At 35.6% G+C, this 26019-nt stretch overlaps 1 protein-coding gene across 3 annotated transcripts in view; it reads left to right on the forward strand.

The window, feature by feature from the left end:
- The window catches only part of WWP1 (WW domain containing E3 ubiquitin protein ligase 1), a 72168-nt gene extending 47166 nt beyond the window's left edge, over positions 1-25002 (forward strand). For all 3 annotated transcript variants that reach the window (XM_081952435.1, XM_081952434.1, XM_081952436.1), the window contains exons 8-24: positions 1214-1571; positions 2269-2364; positions 3171-3345; positions 4549-4603; positions 4682-4766; positions 4854-4982; positions 7784-7856; positions 7948-8019; positions 11674-11762; positions 13637-13796; positions 19212-19345; positions 19439-19579; positions 20340-20460; positions 20671-20775; positions 22632-22728; positions 22852-22924; positions 23808-25002. In XM_081952435.1, the coding sequence (XP_081808561.1) occupies positions 1214-1571; positions 2269-2364; positions 3171-3345; positions 4549-4603; positions 4682-4766; positions 4854-4982; positions 7784-7856; positions 7948-8019; positions 11674-11762; positions 13637-13796; positions 19212-19345; positions 19439-19579; positions 20340-20460; positions 20671-20775; positions 22632-22728; positions 22852-22924; positions 23808-23907 (2063 nt within the window). In that variant the 3' untranslated portion in view covers positions 23908-25002. The remainder of the gene's footprint in view (positions 1-1213; positions 1572-2268; positions 2365-3170; positions 3346-4548; positions 4604-4681; positions 4767-4853; positions 4983-7783; positions 7857-7947; positions 8020-11673; positions 11763-13636; positions 13797-19211; positions 19346-19438; positions 19580-20339; positions 20461-20670; positions 20776-22631; positions 22729-22851; positions 22925-23807) is intronic.
- The last annotated feature ends 1017 nt before the right edge of the window (positions 25003-26019 follow it).

Consider the following 26019-nt stretch of genomic DNA (forward strand, 5'->3'; position numbering starts at 1 on the left):
TATTAGCATTCCAAGTCAGAGGGTTACAAGAATTGATGGGAGGACTCACTGAAATATAACAAACTCCAGAAAAAGAATGTTAAGTTTCGAATCTAATGAAGCTATGAAAAATTGAATGGAAGTGGAGATGTTTACTTTAGATTAACTGATTTATGATGAAGATTAATATTTAACATACACTGTGTTAAGAATTAAATATTATCTATCCGATATAATCCAATGGAAATATTTACAGCAACATTTCTTAGCAATATTTTATTGGCCAGCACCAATCTTAGCTTCTGAAACACCTGAGGTACTAGAACTTGTTGAATCTGTTAGAACTAAAAAGCTTATTATTATTATTTATATTGTTATCAGCAAATCAACTTAATATGCAGATGGTAAGAAATGAATGGAACAAAGAATTAGAGATCCCTATGTTGCATAGACAATGGGAGAATGTTTTAACTTCTATTACAAGTGTTCAGTGGACCTCAAATTATGACTTATAGAACAAATAATATCTAGAATTTGTTGGACTGTTATATTTGTATAGAACAAGACTATGCAAAAGGAGCATTGCATAGTAGAGCAGCCATTCCCTATGACACTGTATGGAAGTGAAAGTTGGACTTTAAAAAGCAGAAGAGAAAGATTACTGATGCTTTTGAACTTTCATTTTGAAAAACACCCCTGGGTATACCATGGATATCAAGAGAACAAACTAGTGAATCACTGAAAAAATAAATCCAGAGTTCAAGACACAAATCACCAAGCTCAAATTATCCTACCTTGAGCATGTCATGTGACAACTCGGCTCTTTGGAGAAGGCTATTCTACTGGGAGAGGTGGAAAAAAAGAAAAGGAGGGAATGACCAGCAACAAGATGGACAGATTCAATTACAGTGTACATCATTGGGAGACTTGAAAGAACAAGTTGGAGATAGAGTGTCATAGAGAAAATCTATATGGTTACTAAAAGCTGAAAATGACTTGAGAAGTCAAAAATGAAAGAACCTATTAAGTTGATCATAACATAATCAAATCATGTTGCAGTTGCCATTTTCTTTGCATATCACTTTAGCCCTTTAATAATCTATAATATTTAAAAAATCAATAATGTTTGCAGGTTACCATTGTTGGCTAAGCAGTCTGGTCATATTCAAGATGTCATATTCAAAAGATCAAAGTAATACTTATCTACGTTTTATTCCCTTTTTGTGTATTACAGTTAGTTGTGAATCATCTATAATGGAAGCTGATAATCTTTCAATCTCCGAAATACCTATGGATTCTACAGAAGCACCATCCACATCTGCAGATTTTACCACTACTACTTCAGAAACTCCTATAGAAACTGAGGCTACTACTAGTAATGCTGAAAGCAGTACATCTGCAACTGCCTTTAATGAATTTTCAACACTTCAGCCTGTTGTTCAGCCTACTCCTTCAGATTCAGTATCCTCTAGCACAGAGAACAATGCAACACCAATGACAGAAGTAGCAAAACCAAGGGAATCTGCTAATGTATCTGGCGAAGCTATAAGGCAGCAACCTGGTAACACCAGTGTAGAACCTTTGCCCCCAGGGTATGTGAGATTAAATGTGATGCACTCGTTAGATTCACATGGAAATGTTAGTGTATGTGTTACAGTGAAAGACAGAAATCTGGTGAATGTCGACATTCACTGGTGAATGTCAACACATACCAAATACGTAGGGTTAGGGTTAGGGTATTTAGCAAATATTTCGGACATACACCAAGCGACTGTGAATGTTGAAACCCTAACCCTAACCCTACGTATTTGGTATGTGTTGACATTCACCGGTGAATGTCGACATTCACCAATTTCTGTCTTTCACAGTAACATATGTATGTATGTATGTATATATGTTTGCATATGTGTGAGTGTGTATGTATATGTTATTGAAATGTATTTGTCAATGTGTTGGATTATACTAAAGTAACTGAATTTAATCTCTCTTGAAATCATTTATGTCTAATATATTCTTAGGTTATGCCCAGTATTTTCTATTGATTTTATCTATCCAGTGGAACTAATTTGAAGATATTTCATCTAATTTGTTATATATGCATGCAAAAATAATTGGGCATTGTTGTTGTGATGATGACTAACTTGTTTTTAATGCTAGATTAACAGTATTTTAAGAATGTAACCATGTAACTGTAACTGATCTGAAATTTGTTGCAGTTTTTGTAAATTTCAGCTTTTCAGGATAGAATTTTTGTTTTATATTAAGTTCTGCTTTTTATCTTTTTCAAAGATGGGAACAAAGGAAGGATCCACATGGTAGAACCTATTATGTTGATCATAACACAAGAACTACAACTTGGGAAAGGCCTCAACCTTTGCCACCAGGGTAATAGTTATACTCTTCCATATATTAATAAGGACTACCAAATTGCTACCTAAATGTAGATATGATAATTTGCTACAGTATTTGTTTCTTTGTATGTAAATTATATAATGGAATTTAAGTTTCTTTATAATAAGCTTGCTAAAATAAGTTTAGCATAAATTTTTTTTTTTAAAGCTAGCCTTTAGCAATCTTTAAAAGTAAATCCATGTGCTTGAATTATAATTAGGATAGTATAAAGTTTCTTCCATCATAGTTCTTCAGTTATTTATGCCCTTTGAGTTTGAGGTGAATTTCCGGGACAATGGGAAGAGGAATAGGGAGGTATTAGTAGTCAGAAGTCTGCCCCATTTTGCACATCTATTTCACAGAAGCTTTACTGCCCTTCACTCCCAATTCACATTATATAAGAGAGAAGAGGGTACTGATAAGATTCCTTTTATTAACTGTTCCACAAAAAGTATGTCAATATGCTAATTAATAAAATTCAAAATAAAAATCTTCAAATTTGTAATACATAAAAATAGTTTTAAAATTCACAGAATTCTGATTTCTGATTTGGAGTGGCTACCACTAGTTTTTTCTATATTCAGACTAATTTATTATGAATTTTATTTTGTGTTGTTGAATGCTTTCCTTTTTATAATAGCAATTCCCCTGGTAATAGCTTTCAAATTAAAATCTTATAGCTTTTAATCTAGAAAAAGTTATAGATTAAATCTTCATAACTACTAATATACAGTTAATAGTGACTATAACAAGTTATTTATTGCTATAACATGATTCTCAATATTGTAATTTGTTCCTAGCTGGGAAAGAAGGGTTGATGATCGTGGAAGAGTTTATTATGTGGACCATAACACACGAACAACAACATGGCAGAGACCAACAATGGAATCAGTCAGAAATTTTGAACAATGGCAGTCGCAACGAAATCAATTGCAAGGAGCTATGCAACAATTTAACCAACGATACCTCTATTCGGTAAAGCTTAAAAAGTGTTTAGATTCTTCTCTTGTCCATCCTTAGATATTTAATACATATTATTTTACGGATATGATTTTATATTACCCTAACAGTGACTGAACTCAGATATAATGTGAAGCCATGATTTAACCAAAACCTTGACCTGTTTAACTACCGTATTTTATGGAGTATAAGAAGCATCTTTTTTCCTCAAAAAGGAGGCTGAAAATCTGGGTGCCTCTTATACACTGAATACAGCAATTTTTGCCTCCCAAAGCCCCTGCCCCTTCACCAAAATGGTCGTGCATAGCCTTATGGAGGCTTTCAGAGAGCTCTTAATAGCTGGGGAGGCAGAAATGAGCAAAAAACAGGCCAGTTTTTGCCCCCCCAACCCCCAGGAGCACTCTATAAGCCACCTAAAGACTATGCATGCAATTCTTTGGTCATTTTTTGCTCCCCCACCCCCCGGGAACACTCTGCAAGCCCCCCAAGGCTATTCATGCCTTTTTTTGGAAAAAAACCAGGCCCGTTTTGCAAAGAATGGGCTGTTTTGGGGAGGTTTGCAGAGTGCAAAACCTTTTTTTTTCCTTCCCTTTTGGAAATCTCTTTAACTGATTGATGAGAATTACATTGCTCAAGTGCTGTGCCAGCAGAAAGAAAGTCTTAGGTGCTTCAGATTGTCAGCAATTTTCTTCTCCAGAACATGGATAAATATACCTGGAAACCTCTACCTACCTATCTACTCTCTCTCCCTACCTACCTACTGTATGTCTCTCTCTCTCTCTCCCTCTCTATCTCTATATCTACTTACCTACTTTTTTTAAAAAAAATGCCTCTTTAAAACCTCGGTGGTTCTTATACTCCCGTGCATCTTATACTCCGAGAAATGCGGTATGTTTTGATACCAGTCCATGGCTGATAAACTACTTGGTCTCAGACTAAATATCTTAAGAACATTGCCATAAGAAATTTGTTAATTTTCAAAATGTTAGAAAGCTCAAAAATGGGTTTTTGTTTTATTAAGTTCCAGGTAGATAGTATAAGCTCAATTTGGGAATTGAATAGTTTCTCTGATTAGAAAGACTCATTTGTTTCTTTATTTAGCAAATGTATATAGTTTGCAAAGGAACTGATATTGACTAGATGTTTATATGGAAGGATTTATTTTTATCAAGTGCAATTAAATAGTAATAAAAAATAATTCCATTTCCCTCCCACTAGGCTTCAATGCTTTCTGCTGAAAATGATCCACTAGGTCCTTTACCACCAGGCTGGGGTAAGAAATATAAATATGTAAAATAATATTCATGCATTATTGTTTATATTGTTTACATAGCTCATTTTTTTATTTCAGAAAGGAGAGTTGATTCAAATGACAGAGTATATTTTGTAAATCACAATACAAAGACAACACAGTGGGAAGATCCACGGACTCAAGGGTATGGTGATAATCTGTTTTTACTCATTAAACAAAACTAAAAAAAAATTACTGTATTTTTAAAAAAGCTGTTGACTAACTTTTTCAGCTTACAAAATGAAGATCCCCTTCCAGAAGGCTGGGAAATCAGATACACAAGAGAAGGTGTAAGATACTTTGTTGATCATAACACGCGAACAACTACCTTCAATGACCCTCGTACTGGTAAATCATCTGTGTAAGTAAATGGATATTCTGAAAACACTTATAGTGGGTTAAATATATATACCGTATTTTTCAGAGTATAAGACACACCTTTTTCACTAAAAAAAGAGGCTGAAAATCTGGGTGTGTCTTATACACTGAATACAGCATTTTTTGCCTCCTGAAACTCCACCCCCTTCATCAAAATGGCCGTGCATTGCCTTTAGGAGGCTTTCAGAGTGCTCCTGGGAGTCGGGAAGGGCAGAAATGAGCAAAACATGGGCTGTTTTTTGCTCAATTTTGTCCCCCCAGGAGCACTCTATAAGCCGCCTAAAGGCTACGCATGCCTTTTTTTTGACAAAAAATGGGCAGTTTTTTGCTCATCCCCCCCCCCCCCCAGAGCACTCCACAAGCCTCCTAAAGGCTATTCATGCCCTTTTTTTGAAGAAAAAAACGGGGCCATTTTTGGGAAAAACGGGCCGTTTTTGGGAGGTCTGCAAAGTGCAAAAACTTTTTTTTTAAAAAAATTGCCTCTTCAAAATCTTGATGCGTTTTATACTCCGGTGCGCCTTATACTCTGAAAATATGGTAATAGAGTTAGCATAATTGATAGTATTTGGCCACTAGTAGTTTGATGAATTATTTTGTATGAACTCCATGATGTTCTTGTCTATATATTCTATTTTCCCTTACTGAAGACATTTGTAGAAGGCTCATCTGGCAGTAGGTTGGAATTAAACCGTTTGTAAAACCATCCCTGGTTTCTGGAATGAATTATTTTCATTGTTGGTATTTAAAAATCCTTATTTACATAATTTTAATTGTTTTAATATATTTGGTGCTGCTTTATGGTACTGCTTTAAATAATTGTGAATATGTAACATTACAAAATATAATGGGGATTACGAAATACATACAGTGAAATAATTCTTCCTTCCTTCCCAGTATATATAGTTTGTTCACTTAAGCTAACTTGAGCAGTTTGACTTTAAAAACATTAGGGATGATAATTCAATTTTCTCTAACTCTGGTTATCAATAAAGGAGTGACGTTACTTTAGATAGAGTGAAAATTTTTAAAGAGAGAGTTGTTGGTAAAGTGCAAAGGGGTGAAGAAAATAGGAAGAACTCGCGTTCACCATCTTGAGTTATTTGTAAAAATAATAAAGGCAGGATACAAATAAGCCAAAAAAATTACATGTACAAAATATACAGAGTGAGGAATAATAAGCAAAAAACTTGCATAGGCAAAAAGGGCTGAACCATATTTTAAGTCCAAACTAAGAAACTAGTTGGAAACAGCTCAGGCAGAGACCTTCCTAATACACTGAATTATAAGAAGGCAAGATTGAAGTCAAGCCCACCAAGTAGATCAGAGCACCCTTGCCACCTTACAATTTAAGATCCCTGCCCTCTGCTACCTCAGTTCACTTTCACCACTTTCTTTTTGTTCCTGTAGTTGATGAGATGTGCCTGACCTGGCTCTTTTGCCCTATGGGATTGACTTTGCATGGTGAAAAAGAAAGCTAGAGTCCAGAAGAAGAGGCTAGAGTACAACAAACATTGACTTTTTTTCTGTACTCCTGGATCATATGGCATTGGCTTTGTGCCATGAAATAAAGGAGCATAAACCCAACCTCATATGGCCTAGGAGCACCCCAAAAAGTGGCATTTTGGTATGCTATTGCCCCTTTAAGCAGCTCTGTACTCCCCACCACCACCTTTTCACTATGCGAAGCCAGCTCCGTACAGCAACCAGTCCAGATACATCTTATCAGCAGCGGGAGTAAGAACATGGTTGTGAAGGTCAGCTGGAGTATTGAGTAGAGGGCAGCAGGTGGGAAAAAGGGTTAGGTGGGTTAGGGTTAGAGTTAGGGTCATAAGTCCCTTTGTTCTCAGCTGTCATAATTTCAAACAATCACTGAACAAATGTTTATAAGCCGATACTACTGGTACCTGCAGATATCTGTGTGTTGTATGAATGAAGGATATGCAGGAGTTACATGTTATTCCGTGTGATATCTGAAGCATTGGGTGATAAGATTAAATACCGTTTAAATATTATTTGGAAGATAATGCTTTGCAGAAATAATTAAAGGAACCCAGCTATTTCCAGGCTTCTCTATAAGCTTGGGAAAAACATACTTACTGCATTAAGAAATCCATTAATGAAAGTTAATGTGATTCTTAAAGCACGAACATCGTTTTTCGGGCTTGTTTGAATAGAAGTAGGATAAGGAGGGCACCTGGAAGACTGGCAAGCGGCAAGCAGGCTAGTTGGATATGCTGTAATAATTCAAGCATGGCAGTAGTGGCAGCTAAACAGAGTTGGTGAAAAGAGGTTACTGGGAAGATTTGAAAGAAAGAGGAAGTCATCAAGTTAATATCTTAAGGATAATAGCAACCTAGGAAGGCCACTGGAAAAATCAGTGGGCAGGGAAATAAATGCACAGGTTATATTGATGACATAAGGAAAGATGTATAAGCTTGTTCTATTTGCTTCATAAGATTTTTTCCAGAATTTGGTTTAGCAAAGCCCAGAGTAACCAAGAAGTTCTGAGTTTAGGTTAGCCATACTTTGACCTTTCTGGACAGTTTGATGAAACTTCTGAGCCACATAGTGTTTCTTTGGAATTCAAAACAAACACATGTTCCTTTTTGTTGACACCTGTACTGGTGATGGAATTTCATCATCTTGTTAAAGATAAGATCATAAAATTAATTTAGAATTGAAGTATACATACATAAGCTGTTACATCATTTGTTAGACCAAATAAAATTGCTGAGAAATTTTAATTGTGTTGTGTTTAATAAATTTAAATATGTTTCTTTATAGAAATAAAGGGCCACAAATTGCTTATGAACGCAGCTTTAGGTGGAAACTAGCTCATTTCCGCTACTTATGTCAGGTACGATAATACTGTCTAAATTTAAACTTTAAATTTTCCTTTCTAATTTTTGTGTTTATGATTGTATTAATCATTTACTTTCTCTCTATAGTCAAATGCTCTACCAAGCCATGTGAAGATCAATGTATCCAGACAAACTTTGTTTGAAGATTCCTTCCAACAGGTAAAATACTATTAATATCCTAAAGTATTAAATTAACTCACAACGCTGAAAAAAATCCCGTGTTTCCCCGAAAATACAACCTGTCCCGAAACAAAACCCTTGCCACATTTTTCGCGTGGGCAAAAATATAAGCCCACCCCCCGAAAATAAACCCCCCCTCTGGCCAGGCAGAGCACCGCTCACTGACCTAGCATTATTCCGAAAGCGCCAAGTTGCAGGAGCCGGGGGGGGGGGGGAGCGCTCACATTGCTTGCCGCCTTCGGGATACCACTAGGTTGGGGAGTGGCGTTCTGCCTGGCCGAAGGGGAGTGTTGCCGGGTGGCTGCTCCCTTGTGAACTGGCTCCTGAAGAGCCGGGCACAGCCTCAGGGGCAAAGCAGCCATGAGGTAACCATGCTCACAAGCAGCCGCCCGGCAAATCCCCTCTGCAGCCGGGAAGAGCGCCATTCACTGACCTAGGGGGTAATCCCTAAGGTGCCAAGCCATGCGGCGCTCTGCCCGCCCCCCAGCTCCCGCGGCTTGGCACATTCGGGATACCCCCTAGGTCAGTGCATGGAGCTCTGCCCGGCTGGAGAAGTGGGTTGCGCGAGCGCCTGTTCCGCCCGCAGCTTCACCAAGCCCTTGCCAGGCTCTCCTAGGCCACCACCGCTGGCTGCTGCTGCCCGCCGCCGCCCCGCTCCGTGCATAACTTCCAAACTCCAAAACTCGGGGCCGAGTCTTCCAGCATCGGCCGCTCTAGGAGTGCTCTCTATGGTGGGCCGGCTGCCAGACAGAGAGTCTTCCGGACAGAGTCTTCCAGCATTGGCCGCTCTAGGAGTGCTCTCTATGGTGGGCCGGCTGCCGGACAGAGAGTCTTCCGGACAGAGTCTTCCAGCAGCCGGCCCACCATAGAGAGCACTCCTAGAGTGGCCGATGCTGGAAGACTCGGCTCCGAGGTTTGCAGTTTGGAAGTTATGCTCGGGGCGGCAGCGGGCGGCAGCGGGCAGTGGCGGTGGCCTGGGAGAGCTGCGCAAGGGCTTGGTGAAGCTGCGGGCGGAACAGGCACTCGCGCAACCCACTTCTCCAGCCGGGCAGAGCTCCATGCACTGACCTAGGCAGTATCCCGAATGTGCCAAGCCGCGGGAGCTGGGGGGCGGGCAGAGCACCACATGGCTTGGCACCTTAGGGATTACCCCCTAGGTCAGTGAATGGCGCTCTTCCCGGCTGGAGAGGGGATTTGCCGGGCGGCTGCTCGTGGGCATGGTTACCTCATGGCTGCTTCGCCCCTGAGGCTGTGCCCGGCTCTTTGGGAGCCAGTTCACAAGGGAGCAGCTGCCCAGCAGCCCCAAAACAATAAGCCCTCCCTGATAATAAGCCCAAGGGCATATTTCGTGGGGCAAAAGAAAATAAGCCCCTGTCGTATTTTCGGGGAAACACGGTAATATTTTAAAAATAACCTAGATTTATTTGTAGGAAAGAAAATCTTATTCTAATTAAAAACATTTGAAGGTATTTATTCAGAAGTTCCTGAAGAATGTAGCCTATGAAGTCTTTATACATTAATAAGCAACCATTTGTTGTTTGTATTTTTGTTTAGTTTTTTTTTAAAGACTGCCTATGTCCGAACATTTATGGGCAGCTTACATTTTAAAATTAAACAAATAAAGAAATTGTCATTCCAAAGGGGGGAAAAAAAAAATACAACAACAACAGCTTGCAGAACTGGTGCAGTGTCATGTTGGCAATTAAGCAGCATGCCCATGCCACTTTTTATCTTTTATTTTATTTTTATTCATTATTTTATTTTGCTTACAGTCAAAATGTATCTCTCCCTCTCTCCACAGACAAACACATTAAAACATAAATAAATTAAAACAAAACATTAAAATCTAAAGACATGTGGAAGGGTGGGGTAGAATGGCAGGAGGTGATATCTGCTGTTCCTCAATTAACCACTTCCACTGTGCTGTTTTCCCATTGGAGCAATAGGCCAACTTTTATAGAATTTCTAGTCAATCATGTATGAAGAAAGGAAGAAGTACTTGACCATAATGTTAAGACAGAAGATTATTTCCATTTTTTTCTCTTTATGTGTTTTAGGAGTAGGTTATTGTTTTTTCACAGAGTAGGAAGTTCAGTAGGAAGGATCTGACAGTGGAGATACTTTGTTTTGCAGAAAACAAAGAGAGAAGTCCACAGTAAAGTATTCTAAGTATGGGAACGTTACCTATTCCTTCAGTAAAGATTGTGCATTTATTCCTTGATGAATGCTGTGGCCTACTTGCCCTTGATGGCAGTGTGGTATGCTGAATGTAACTTTATGGTTACATCTTTTCAATAGTCACATGATAGATAACTTACTCTGATTATCCAGAATGGGAGTAAAAAATACTATAGACAAGTATTAGGCGGTGGCTACATGAATTAAAAAGGAACAAAAGTACAAACTATTTGAAGCATTAAAACATATTAATATGTTAATTTCTAGAATAATAATAATAATAATAATAATAATAATAATAATAATAATAATAATAATAATAATAATAATAATAATAATAATATTTTATTTGTTAGCCGCACCCTCTCCCGAAGGACTCGGGGCGGCGTACAATAAAAACACATAAAATACAAATATAGACAGTACATACACAAAAATATAGACGTATACATGGAGGAGGTAGACAGATCGATGGAAACAATTAAAATCGCAATTTAAAATCCCCTAAATAAAATTACAAAATTAAAAACCCGTCAGGAGCGATATGATCAAACTATGGTTGAGCCAGGCCAGCTACTTGGAAAAGGTGGGTCTTGAGCTTTGCGCGGAAGGAGTGGAGGTCAGAGGTAGTCCTAATATCCGGGGGGAGGTCATTCCACAGAGCTGGGCCCACCACAGAGAAGGCTCTGCTCCTAGGCGCCGCCCCCCGGCACTGTCTGGTGGACGGCACCTGGAGAAGTCCCTCTCTGTGCGAGCGAATTGGTCGCAGGGATGTATGGGGCAGGATACGATCCCGCAAGTAGCTAGGTCCTGTGCCATGGAGCGCTTTAAAGATCGTTATCAAAACCTTGAAACGCACCCGATAGACCACAGGAAGCCAGTGCAGCTCGCGCAGGAGAGGTGTCGCATGGGAGTACCTCGTACTCCCCATAATCACCCGCGCGGCCGCATTCTGGACCAACTGTAGTCTCCGAGTGCATTTCAAGGGAAGCCCCATGTAGAGAGCGTTGCAGTAGTCCAGGCGAGACGTCACCAGCGCATGAGTGACTGTGCGTAAGGCGTCCCGGTCCAATAGGGGGCGCAATTGGCGCACCAGGCGAACCTGGTGGAACGCCCCCCTTGCCACGGCTGTCACATGGTCATCCATGGACAGCCGGGCATCCAGGAGGACGCCCAAATTGCGCCCCCGCTCCACGGGGGCAAGTTGTACGCCCCCGATGGCCAGAGATGGAATTAACTGGTTGAACCGGGGGGCCGGAACCCACAGCCACTCCGTCTTGGAGGGGTTGAGCTTGAGTCGGTTATCATCCATCCAGAAATAGAATGCAGTTCTATTTGAAGAAGAGCAGTTGGATGCATTGCTTAATATATTGTAATATGTGTTTTATATTTTTCTAAATTTTATCTTCTGATATTCAGTGCTACTTTTAGTTTGATTTATTATTTTATTTACAGATCATGGCTTTAAAGCCTTATGACTTAAGGAGAAGATTGTATGTCATATTCAGAGGAGAGGAAGGGTTGGATTATGGAGGCTTAGCCAGGTAACTGCTTATTGAAATCTCATGACCTTTGTCAAGCTATTTAAAAACAATAATAATAATTTGTCAATCATGATAGTTTATTAAATGTATATGCTGACTAATTTCCAATGACATTGATTGGTTTATGAATTGTTTAAAACATCAGAAAGAAGGAAACTAAGAGTAATGGCAAGAATTGCAACTGGATGAGAAGATGGCGCAGTGATTAGAATGCAGTACTGCAGGCTACTTTTGCTGCTGGTTGCCTGCAATTTGGCAGTTCAAATCTCACCAGGCCCAAGGTTGTCTCAGCCTTTCATCCTTCTGAGGTGGGTAAAATGAGGACTCAAATTGTTGGGGGCAATATGCTGACTCTGTAAATTGCTTAGAGAGGGCTGTAAAGCACTGTAAAGCGGTATATAAGTCTAAGTGCTATTGCTATATTCAAATGCCAGTGGTCATTTTTTCTTTGGATTCTAACTGACTATTAGTACATTTTGGATCTTCCAGTTATTGTAGCATATATTGATCGATTGAGAGAACAAAATATTACTAATATTTTTTACCCAGTGCTTATTCTGGCTTTCCTATGCCTATTCTACCATTGATAAAAAATACAAATAAACATTATTCAATTTACCAGATAAAGAAAAAAATAAATCTATGTCTGATTTTTGAACCTGGTGCTCAGCAAAGAGTGGCAATAGCAATAGCATTTAGTCTTATATATCACCCATAGCACCTTACAGCGCACTCTGGGTGGTTTACAATGTAAGCATTATTTGCATATTACCCCCAACAGTCTATGCCCTCAATTTACCAATCTCAGAAGGATGAAGACTGAGTCACCTTGAGCCCCATCAGAATCCAAGTGTTGGCTGTGGGCAGAGTTTGCCTGCAATACTGCATTTTAATCAACATGCCACCAGGACTTAATATTTTCCTTATGGTAAGGAATGGATTAAGATATGTGCTTGTTACCAATTTTGAAAAGCGTTTACATTCCAAGAACAAGAGGGAGCAAAATCTAGATTTAATTATATAGATTTAATTATAAGAAGATTAAACCCATATTATCAAATTATTACTATATGAATTGTGCATATGTATATATTCCTTTTTATGTTTATTTCATCCATGAATATGATTTTGTTGAAATAAATTATGTATAAATTACGGATAATCCTCAACTTACAACAGTTCATTTAATGACAGTTTGAAGTTATAACAATACTGAAAAAAGTGACTTGTGACCGTTTTTCACACTTACCATGTCGCAGCATCCCCACAATCATATGATCAAAATTCAGATGCTTGGCAACTGGTTCATAATTGTGATGGTTTTACACAGTTGCAAAAGATTGTAGCTACCTTTTGCAAACTTCTTACAAGCGAAAGCAATGGGGAAAAGCCGGATTCGTTTAACAACCATGTTACTAGCTTAACAGCTGCAGTGATTCACTTAACAACTGTGATGAGCAAAGTTGTAAAATGGGGCAAAATTCACAATGTCTCACTTAACAAAAGACATTTTTGGTTCAATTCTGGTCGTAAGTTGAGGACTACCAGTAATTTATAATTTTATTATATAAATATATAAATTCTATGTAGTTCACTAATAACATTTAATTAAAAAAAAGCATTGTGAGGTGACATGTATTGTTTTTCAGAGATAACTTTCAGTGTTAACTTTCAAACTAATTACAGTTACATGTTCATAGTATTAAAGCTTAAATTAATTCAGAGTTCATTTGAAACTTTGTTATGCTATAATTCGCTTTACCTTTTTCACAATATTTATCGTATCTTTTTAAGTTTCTCGAATTTTTAGGTCAATATTTGTAACATTTAGAGATAGCCATGTTTGATTATCTATTCATTATATTTTTAAATAGAGAATGGTTCTTCTTGCTATCACATGAAGTGCTGAATCCTATGTATTGTCTTTTTGAATACGCTGGCAAGAGTAACTACTGTTTACAGATAAATCCAGCATCAACAATAAATCCAGATCATCTTTCATACTTCTGTTTCATTGGACGATTTATTGCTATGGTAAGGGTGATTTCTGTTTTATTTTCTGAAATATTTAGCATGTAAATATATATGGCTATCATATTGAGAATTAATTCTGTTTGGCACCAACATTGTTCATTACAATAATTACAAATAAGTACATGAGAAAGAACTGGAATATTTTTCTTCATTGGAATACTTAGTTGATTTTTTAAAGTAATGACATATATTGTTTAATATCAAGAGAGAACCATTTACTGATTGACTAACAAAATGGCAGATAACATGAATTAGAAATAAAGAGAATACATGTACACATTAGTGTCTAAACTATTGTAATCACCTATGCAAAATATATAACAAAAACTTTTCTGAAAATAGCAGCACATTTGCTAAGCAGGCACAGAAATTTTATTCAGCTAATTCTCAATAAGTTGGCTGCATTGTCCTCTACATATAGAAGAATGAATATCTGCAACAGATATTTAGAATTCTGCATGATTACAATTCTTAAATAATGTTAAATCAACTCTACAAGTAGATCTGGCCTTCCATTTCAGAAATTATTTGTTTATTGTGCGGAAGATGTCAGAATTAGTGTCAGTGGACTAAATAGTATATGACTGATAAGGAGGATCTTGTAATATGCTACAACAAGTTTGAAACGTGTTGGACTTGTTAAAATGATATCTATATCTAGGTTTATATTACAATACAGTACAGTACAATAGCAGAGTTGGAAGGGACCTTGTAGGTCTTCTAGTCCAATCCCCTGCCTAAGCAGGAAACCCTATACCGTTTCAGACTAATGGCTATCCAACATCTTCTTAAAGACTTCCAGTGTTGGGACATTCACAACTTCTGGAGGCAAGCTGTTCCACTGATTAATTGTTCTAACTATCAGGAAATTTCTCAGTTCTAAGTTGCTTCTCTCCTTGATTAGTTTCCACCCATTGCTTCTTGTTCTACTCTTAGATGCCTTGGAGAATAGTTTGACTCCCTCTTCTTTGTGGCAACCCCTGAGATATTGGAACAATGCTATCATGTCTCCCCTAGTCCTTCTTTCTCTTAAGCTAAACATACCCAGTTCCTGCAACCGTTCTTCATATGTTTTAGTCTCCAGTCCCCTAATCATCTTTGTTGCTCTTCTCTGCACTCTTTCTAGAGTCTCCACATCTTTTCTACATTGTGGCGACCAGAACTGAATGCAGTATTCCAAGTGTGGCCTTACCAAGGCATTATAAAGTGGTATTAGCACTTCACATGATCTTGATTCTATCCCTCTGTTTGTGCAGCCTAGAACTGTGTTGGCTTTTTTGGCAGCTGCTGCACACTGCTGGCTCATATTTAAATAGTTGTCCACTAGGACTCCAAGATCTCTCTCACAGTTAACTACTATTGAGCACGGTACCACCTATACTGTACCTGTGCATTTTGTTTTTCTTGCCTAAATGTAGAACCTTACTCTCTTCACCATTGAATTTCATATTGTTTTTTTTGATAGCTATTTATAGCCATCTCTGAATTCTGTGCATGTAGAGACAATTAGAAATAACTGTTAAAGCACCACATAAATCCAAAAAGATTTAGCTGTGTTAATATTTTTTTAAAAAAATGGTTTTATAGTGTTCCACCTGTACCATAGTACTCTTTTCAAAGGATTTGCACAGCCCTACTTTTGAGCGTGGTTGTCTTTCTTCACAAATGGTTTTAATTACATGGAGTAAATGTAATTGCAGTCTTGAATCTATCTGGTCAGAACTTCTGTAAATTCTAGGAGTTCAGTGATATTTATTCTAATGTAAGAATTTAGGATTGCAGCCTTAAGTAAAGATATATTGGCAAATAGAAAGAGGATAAAATTCATAGCTGTGTTCAGAACTAAAAACCCCATCTTTAAAAATATACAATCATTTCACATTACATATTGAAAATGACACTGAAAAAAACAGCAGATTAAAATTATAGTGTCAAAAATCTGAGGAGGATATGCTCTGATTATTAAAAACTTTGGGATAATTTGAAAAGCAGGCAGTTACACTGACAATTAAGAAAATTATGCTAAAATGGAAAAATTGTGACACACATGGTAAATATTCATACCATGCATATATTTATTAGACAACAAACTCCTCAAGGAGTAGTGTTTTGGTAGGCAAGATAAGCATGAAAAAAATGAATTATGATTATATATAGGGGGTAGAAATCCTCAGTGAAATACTGTGATTACTGGTATATTCACAAATATTTTTTCATGATGAAGAAAATATCAGATTTCTATAGAAATATAGAACGAAATTGTTGCTATCACCTTCTTCCAGCTTGAAGCATAAACTCACCCATCTTACTGGAAAACATCCTAAAGAAACTTTAACAAAAGAAGGAAAATATGTAAAAGAGCAGGTGGACCTTGTTATCAATGCTTCCTTCAACAAATCTTAATATATTGTCTTTAAAAAATCTTTTTCTGATTTTGTCTTTTCAATCAACAAAAGTATTATCAGATCCCATACATTGATCTACCCCAGAAACAATATGGCATTTAGTGAAGATTATCACAAAAAGAAATAACAGTTTTTCTATTGATTAATACCTTAAGAAACAGACATGAATATGAATAGAACAGTCACATGCAGTTCTTGTGTGTGATTGTGTTTCTGTCTGAAAAATGAATTGGCATGTATTTCTGGAAAGTGTAAGTAGCAGTACTTGAAGAAAAAGTAGGAGAAATAGAATAAGCAGGTGGGCATATTTAAGTTGATAAGATTTTAGAGTAGACAAAAACTATTTTGAATGCTCCATAACAAATAACCTTCTACCCCACCTCCATTCATGAATTTTGTACCATCAGTGGCTTATCAGACAAGAGAATAAATATCCTTTACCATAAGCAGGAGAGTTAATGCAGCCTTGCATATAGGAATGACTGGGAACACATGGGCTGGTAAAAAAAGCAAATCCAATCATGCCCAGGACACTGAAAAAGCATCCCATCAGTACCCACCTAGAAAGGGGAGGGAAGGGCTATTTTAATATTTTTAGGTTGTGGGAGGAGAAAGAGAAAATTCTGAAAGAAATGGTAGGAACATCAGCTAGAAATCCTCAGAGATTTGAGAAAGGGATTGAAGGATAATCATTAATTGAGATAGGGAAATTCGAGTAATAAAGCTAGCACAGAGCAAGAGATACAAACCTTTAGGAGTACAGTATAAATCCATTACATTGTTAGTGAATATACAGGAAAAGCATGAAGAAAGTTATTCATTTTACAAAACCTTGTTGTCTATCATATAAGCAACATTTTAAGGAAAGCTCTTGTGGTCAGATTGTTAATTTTCTTTAATGTATGTACTTTACTCTGATTTACTATTGTATTTTGGATGTGTTTCTAATAACTTATTTTCGTAAGGTAAAAATATCCCAAATCAAAGTAATGCTTTTCACTGGATTTTGCAGGGATTTTCTTCATAAAATACTAAAGTACATACTAATGCTTTGTCTAGTTCTGGGGACAATAAGATTCAGAGTAGCAATAATAGGTGCTGAGATAGGCAGTAAAGAAACTCCGAAGACTAGAATATGGAGGGAGCAAGTTATATTTTCCTTGAGAAGAGAAATCTTAGTTTAAATATTAAAGTTTATTTCAAATACCTGAATCCTTTGTTGCTGCTGTTGTTGACATAAATTAACAAGAAATTGTATCTAGCTGAGTGTTACTTTCTAACAGTAAATAAATCCAGTTATCAAAGAAGACAAACTTTTTTCATCTGAATGCACTTGATCCTTAAGATTATCATGCATATTTATATATTCATAGTTACATATTAATCTGTATGTATTTGGGGAAAATCATGATTTTATGTAGTTTTATGTATATATTATTACCAATACTAATAAATGTAAATATAATTTCAATATAAACATGACAATGTAAGTTTTAACAATGTAACATAGATATTTTAACACTTTATTCTGCCTTAAATTAATAGAAAGATCTAGGCAAAGTATCTTGTTATGGAAATATATATGCTTTGCTTTTATTTGCAACATACTGGGAATTGTGTTCTAATCTGCATGGTTCCATATATACTTAGTACAGAAAATAAGCTAACTTTTTAAAATCATTTATAACTGAGATGATACCATTCACACTAATTGGACTACTATGTCTGATAAAAAGACAGTTCTTCATATTCTTCAGTGTCTTCAGTGTACTTCCAATTTAAAATGGGCATACAACAATGGATGTATTAGGGGAAAATGTTAAAGTGAAGATGTGCATATTTTAGTGTACTCTCATTTATGGAAGCTCTCTAAGTGAATTTAAGCCCTTCTCTTTCAGGTTAGTCTACTTCAGAGGTTGGTTATTATAAGAGGAAATAGGAGGAGAGGGGGGCACGAGATAGGCTGCCTTGAGCTCCTGAAGGACAGAGATGATCTACATCTAATAAATAAGTTTTAAGAAAGTTGCCCTATCCCATCTTAAGAGATAAAAATCACTTATTTGTTGGAATATAAGACATTAATACAGACTGAAACAATTGGATTTAGTTTGGTCCTCTGGGTAAACAAAGATATGTATATATTTTCTAAAGTTAGAATAGAGTTTGGGTAGATCCCTTAACATTTAGAATAGAATAGAATAGAATAGAATACTTTATTGGCCAAATATGATTGGACACACAAGGAATTTGTCTTTGGTGTATATGTCAGTGTACATAAAAAGAAGATACATTCGTCAAGAATTGTAAGGTACAACACATGATATTCATAGGGAACAAATAAGCAATCAGGAAACAATATCAAGATAAATTGTAAGGATACAAGCAACGAAGTTACAGTCATATATCATAAGTGGGAGGAGATGGGTGATAGGAACAATGAGAAGACTAATAGTAATAGTAATGCAGCTTTAGTGAATAGTTTGACAGTGGTGAGAGAATTATTTGTTTAGCAGAGTGATGGTGTTCGGGGAAAAACTGTTCTTGTGTTTAAGTGTATTTAAAATGCCTTCTTTAGTTCCTCATACCTGCTATAGGTTATTTTCTTTTGGTTAGGTTTCTTTCTCTTTTAATATTATTGGTATTTAACCAGATGTATATTTAGAGCATTATTATGTAGAGTGTTGACTTGGAACATGAAGTTCACAGCCATTATTCTGTTGCATTCATAGCACTGGCTATGGCTATGTTCTGAAGCTACATCTAAAATATCACCTGCCAGGGCAATTGTTGTCAAGGCTTCCTTTAGTATGGAGTGTTCTTCTTTTCTATTCTGCTTAAGCATTCTTCCGCCCAATCCATATATGTAATTCTACTTACAACTAGAAACAATCCATTTTGAGTTATCAGTACACTGTTTTTATCAGATGTACTATTTCCTTTAAAAGTTTTCTAGTTAATAGTTAAAAATGTTTATATCAAATACTACATTGACCTTTTAAATCTTCAACAGGCATTGTTTCATGGCAAATTCATTGATACTGGGTTTTCCCTGCCATTCTACAAGCGCATGCTAAATAAGAAACTCACAATAAAAGATTTGGAATCTATTGACACTGAGTTTTATAATTCTCTAATTTGGATAAGGTTTGTAAATCTTTTCGGATGTTCACAGTTTTTTGTGTCAAAATAAAGTGAACATATTTGGTTAATCTCTTTTTTTTAACCTTTCTCTCTTAGGGACAACAATATAGAAGAATGTAATTTAGAAATGTACTTCTGTGTTGACATGGAGCTGCTAGGAAAGGTTACATCACATGAGCTGAAATCAGGAGGATCAAATTTACTTGTCACTGAAGAAAACAAAGAAGAATATATTGGGTAGGGGGATAGAGTAAAATAAAGGACAAGGATAAATTTGTTTATGTACATAGTATTAAAAATCTATCATTTTGTATAATGCTTGGCATTTTCTCAATGCCAAAGTGCGATGAACTTTAAGAACCATGTGTGAGAGGACAGAAAGGATTTCCTTTATCCCAAGACACTGTGAAAAAGGAATTTCCCAAAATATAGAACAGCCCCAAATAGTTCTTCTGTATAACAATTCTATACAGAATATGTATATAATATATACAAATTGGGTACCACAGTTTTTCAAATGGCCCTGAATTCTGTTTTTATAGCTAGAGCTCAGGCTGCAAATTTTTATAGTTAATGCTCAGATTATGTTGAGGAAAGAACTAATATTAATATGGAATATTTTGGAACAATAGCACACTTTTGGCAGACTGAAGGACCAGGTTAGGGACAAACTGCAATGGAGAAAATCTGTTTTCTATGCTTACTAAGAATCAACTCCCTCTTGATGGCACATAATCAGTAATGCTATGAATGCAGTCTTAAAAAAAATAGTAATTCTGGAGTCTTTTGGGTTTATTCAGTTTGTTATACATTATATCACGGGTGTCAAATCTCGTCACGTGATGTATCCCAACATTTTTTGCCTATGTGGAGCCAGGGTGGGTGTGGCCTGCACGTGCTGCATCTGGCCCCCGGGCCACCAGTTTGACACCCCTGCATTATATACTTTAAAATAAAGAATGTTATTTTCAGAGTTATAATATTTCTTCTGTTTTAGTTTAATGGCAGAGTGGCGGTTTTCACGAGGAGTACAAGAACAAACCAAAGCTTTCTTGGATGGATTCAATGAAGTTGTTCCTCTTCAATGGCTACAGTATTTTGATGAAAAAGAACTGGAGGTGAGATTTTTCAGCTGTAGTGGATAAAATTCTTCTAAATTAAAATATTACAATGAGGATTAATACAAGTAAATAGCTATATCCATATTCAGTAAATAAACAAGGTAATAGATCTTGAAGTGCTGTAAAATGGTATATTGAAAAATATTTTAATTTATATTTTTAAAAAAAGTAAGCTAATGGTATCTTAAATTTTGTGAACTTTTCTAGGTTATGCTTTGTGGAATGCAAGAGGTTGATATGGCGGACTGGCAAAGAAACACTGTTTATCGCCATTATACAAGAAATAGCAAACAAATAATGTGGTTCTGGCAGGTATAATACTTTATTTGTTCAGAGAATCAGCAAACATAAAGTGGGTGATCATGTGAATTTTTAAAAAGCAATTCTGAAAAAGCAAAAATTTTAAATTCCTGGTATCTGCAGGAATTTTTCGTATGTCCATCATGTATGATTACTATAGTAATTTGCAGAAGTCCCCAAAGATTTAGGTAAGTTTGTTCAATGTAATTGATATTTCCCATTTCCCCCTACACTGAAATAATCTTGTATTCTCAATTTACTGTTTCCCGGGTGTCATAGTGAAAAGTTTGTAGTGATGGAATTCAGTGTTAATTTCTTTTCAAAGTGAAGACATCAAACATGAATGCATTTGGACAGAGTAATAATTTTATTTGTACTTAAAGAACATATGAATGTTTGCTAATCTATTCCAAAAATGTTGAAAACATTCACTTGGGCTGTGAATCTAATGTCCCAATTAAAGCTTTCTCTAGGCTCATCTTGACATCTTTTAAAAATTCCTTGGCTATACCTTTCAATTGTAAAGAGATTTTTTGAAATAACGATTAATATCATTTTACCTCAACATCTGAAATGCTAAAAAAAACCCAACAATTCAGAAAACAGGTCAAATAAATAAAGATCAATATAATATTCAGAATTAGAGTGTATATTTAAAGCACTTGTAAGAAATTAGGGGAATGCATGAATACATGCATATATTTATTTTGTTTCAAACTTGAAATGTTTTCTTGAGCCATATTGTACTAATTTCAAATTCTAAAGCAAAACAGTATTATGATATTTGGCTTTATATTTGGCACTAGATTCAGGACAGGTTTTTAGTGCTGCAAATATCTGGACAAAGGCTGAAAACTTTAAGCCTTTCCTGCTGATCTACTGACTCTCTAGGTTTTTGTAGCCAAATTTGGAAGTCTTCCTTTAACTGACAATAGTTATTTGCCATGGGGGTATATCTATTCTGATAAAAAGTGAGGATGGGTCCACTTTTTTAATCTTTCACACAATACTTAATAAGTTACCTGTTTGAACAATAAGAATAAAAAATAATTCCAGTTAGTCCTTTAAAGACTTACTTTAAAAATGTTTTAAAATAAATATTCTCTTGTAAATCTCTATCATGTGTGTCTGAACCTAGGCTTTCAGGAAGACAAGAAATTGGACTGTGTCCTTTGGCTAATATTTAAAAATTTACTTTCAGATTTACCTTTTTCTCCTTGACTGACTGCCAAAAACAAAAAGTAGAATTGCAGTTTCCAGCTGCTGAAATGATCATTAATATCAAAGAGGGAATAAAGAAACAAAGAACGAAGAAAATATGAACTTAAGAAGGCACAAATAGGGAAACAGAAACAGTTTTCCCTGTCTGACTGCCATCATCTATACCTTAAATGTAAATAATATTTATAGTATCAGTACTTGCTAGCAAGAGGAAACCAGTAATGAGTCATGCATACTCTACTGCTTAGCAAGACAATATATTTGACATCTGAAATGCTTAAAAAAAACCCAACAATTCAGAAAACAGGTCAAATAAATGAAGATCAGTATAAAATCTTATAATGTAATAAGATAATCTTGGTTCTGCAGATATTTATCGGGGACTCTTTATTTTTCTGAGATATGTGTTGTAACCGCATCATTATGGACTGTGTTCCTAGATTTTTATGTGAGGTTTATTTTGTACAGATGATGATATTCAGTTCTTTGATAGGGTATGTTTTGGTTTTGTGTTACACAGCTCTCCTGCATTTTGCATTTTATTTTAGTAGAAAAAGTTGAGGCAAGTGCAATAACAGTAAAATTATATTAAAAATAATTTTTAATTAGATGACATTTCAGAATAATACTTTTACATCTGTTTATAGTTCATAAAAGAAGCTGATAATGAAGTTCGTATGAGACTGATGCAATTTGTCACTGGAACTTGCCGGTTACCACTGGGAGGATTTGCAGAGCTCATGGGTAACTAATCAGTGTAAATAATTCTTAACTGGTATCTTATAAAGCTACCCTTTCTGGAATATTAAAATGATATTAAGTTCTTCATGGCTGCTAAAAAAAGGGTTTGGGTTTTTTCCCCCCCAGGAAGTAATGGTCCTCAGAAATTCTGCGTTGAAAAGGTTGGGAAGGAAACCTGGTTACCAAGAAGTCACACGTGGTGAGTTAAAACAGACAAGTGATATGGAGGAAGACCTTAATGCAGACTTACTGTAGTCGTTTGCTGTGTAGATCCATTGAACTAAGTACATTTATAGGATTCATGGCCCACTTATTTTAGAAGATAACAAGCAAAGAATCGTATGATGTAGTTTTGCTACTTTTGAGGTATCCCTGGCTGCAGATATTACACTATTATATAGGCTAGTGCATGTTATATTTACTTAGCATACTAGTAAGATATGCTGAGGTGTACTGTAATTCAATTCTTACAGAGACAAATCCAAAGTTTACTTAGCAATAACATGGAAATAGTTTCCATTGCCATTTTTTTTAGTTCTTTTTAATAACTTACAGTCCTAGAATATTTTTTACTACCTAGCCACCCTTTCAACTACAACTCATCTTAGCTTTGGGGTGATTTCTAATGAGATAATAACATATTTGCTTTTTTGCTGCGTGTATTGTATCCAGCTCTTTCAAGTACCAGCCATTGTCATATTAAGAGATATACATTAATTCACACCAAAGTTGTTCTTTAATGCAGGTATTCATAGATTTAAAACAATTCTTTTCTGTAGCTGAGGTGGGTTTTTAAGGCCAACCAGACAAAATATTTCTCAGTGCATGCTAAGTGAAAAATACAAGAACAAATAAGTGGAGGAGGATCTGTCAATTACACAATAACAAAGAAATGTAAACGTCTGAGCTATAAAAACTGGAAATTGCTAATCTGTAATGCATATTTCAGAATTTTCTTGAATGTTTGGATTAGTGGAAAGATTTGAAAGTACTTAAGATGTAAAATGATAAGTTATTGCATCATTAAACTAATGGCATGATCTTATCAGAAAGAATAAAATATTTTTCTTTTTTCTCTGCAGTTTTAATCGTTTAGATTTACCGCCTTATAAAAGCTATGAACAGCTGAAAGAAAAGTTGCTTTTTGCAATTGAAGAAACAGAAGGATTTGGACAAGAGTAAGATTCATCAAAGTGAAGCTTTCAGTTTTTTTCCTGATAGGCTGGAGCAACTAAATTGCAGAGTTAGTTGTACATAAGCCGTCTCTTCTGTACAGCAGTTTTTCTGGAAATCTTTTTAAAAAGCAGTTCTGTTCTTCCACAAAGATATGCAAAAAACTTTTACTTTCTCTACTTATTTATTTTGCCCTCAAGAGATCGGCCAGAATGAAATTGAAACAGAAAGAGACTTTATTTTAAAATGTGTATATGTGTATGAATGTGTGTGTATATATACACATGCACATATATACACACACACAAACAAGTGAGCTCTAGTTTTATAGAGCTTTAAACTTAAAAAATATCACAGCCATTCAGAGGATCAGGAGTTTCTTCCTGACTTCAGAAATGTACAGACTGCTCTGTATTCTTCTAATTTATGCAACATCTCTAAGGTTCTTTCTATTGCATGGCTGTTATAAAAGATGTTAAAAGGCTTCTGCCAAGTACATCTTCATTATATAGAAAAATGCTGCTGGCTCTTTTAAATGATAGAATATAATTCTATCGGCTTAATTTCCTTAAAAAGTAATAACTGTTAACCCTCTTTGCTACGTCTCTGTAGCTGTGGTCATAGGTAAAGCCTTTATTACTTGCACAAGAGTAATGTACAGTAAAATGAATGTGATTAAGATATTGGTGCCACTGTTCTGACTCACAAACAGAAGCTGAACAGACTATTTTAACTCACTGATCAGCATTAAAAATTGTTTACATACTATCTTGGGTTATTTCCAAGAGAACAGTAGGTAATCATGAAGAAAAAAAACAAAGGTTGCTTACATATTCTGCCCTACTCTGGTATTAACCGGCTTTCCCACAGTATTGGTTATATGCCTCAATTTCATAAGGAACTAATTTGAAATTTAGTAGGATATGAAAAGTAATGTGAATTATTATTCTCATGGATTTTTATTTTTTTGCTATGGATTTAGAGACCCCTATTGAAACTAGTCACAAAAGCTTGCACAAGTGAATTGATTTTAATAGTGTTCAGTATTCTCATCCATTTTTAACTTCAATAAATCCAGATGTTCCTAAACATCTTTAAAATCTGTTTTTATAAAGGCTAAGTCTTATTTGTCATTAAGTGTACAATATTATATATATAAAAAACATTAAATTATTTTAGCAGTATTGAGGGCATTTGCTATTTGCAAATGTATGATAAATTCTACAACATTGATGTGAATTATATCAAATGCTACTTTTAGCAAACTGTGCTTCCTTACTAGAGTAACATTTTAAATTACCATTGTATCATGCATTCATTATTCATTGTAAATTCCATTAAACCTACAGTTTTGTACACACACACAAAATTAATTTCCTAGAATTAACATTTCTGTAACATATCAAACCGCAAAAAATCTGTAAATGCAGTATGAATCTGCTATTATTCATTTTCTCAATATAGCAGTTGAATTCTACCAAAACCTTATTTTTCTACATATTGTTACACTTTATTATTCATGGATATTAACCTGAGAATGCTTTGATAAAAGCACTGAATTAATGGGCCTTCAGTCTATCTTGTTAGATAACTTCCCCCTATCAATATGTTTTTAATGTCATAATGCCCTCTTACAATATACATAGGCTCCTTAAAATAAAAATACCCTGAAGATTTGGAAAAAAATGTATTTGGAGTCACCTGAATTATGTTAGTTTATAAAGAAAAAAACTTCAAAAAATATCCAAAGAAATGTTTTACCTAAATTCTACATTCAGAACAATAGAAACACTATTATTTGCACTATTGAATGACTGAAACATTGCAAAGGTAATCTTGTAAATCAGTAATTAACAATAAAGAACACGGTGCATCACAAAGTATGCTTATTTTTATTTGGTCTGTTATTCAGAGGACATTTTGCAAAGAGAAAAAATACAAATGAAATGCTTGTATAAGTTTATTTGGGAAAAGGGGCAAAGAGGAAAACAAAACTCAAGGCCAGTTTTATTGGAATTTAGGAGAGCTAAACAAGGGCAACCCTAGGTAAGTAAAGGTAAATGTATAGTTTCTCTTCCATTTTGTATTTTTCCATTTTTACTGGTATTTTAGAGATTTTTG

This window comes from Natrix helvetica (genome assembly GCF_964273705.1).
Source record: "Natrix helvetica genome assembly, chromosome: 4".
NCBI lineage: Eukaryota > Metazoa > Chordata > Lepidosauria > Squamata > Natricidae > Natrix > Natrix helvetica.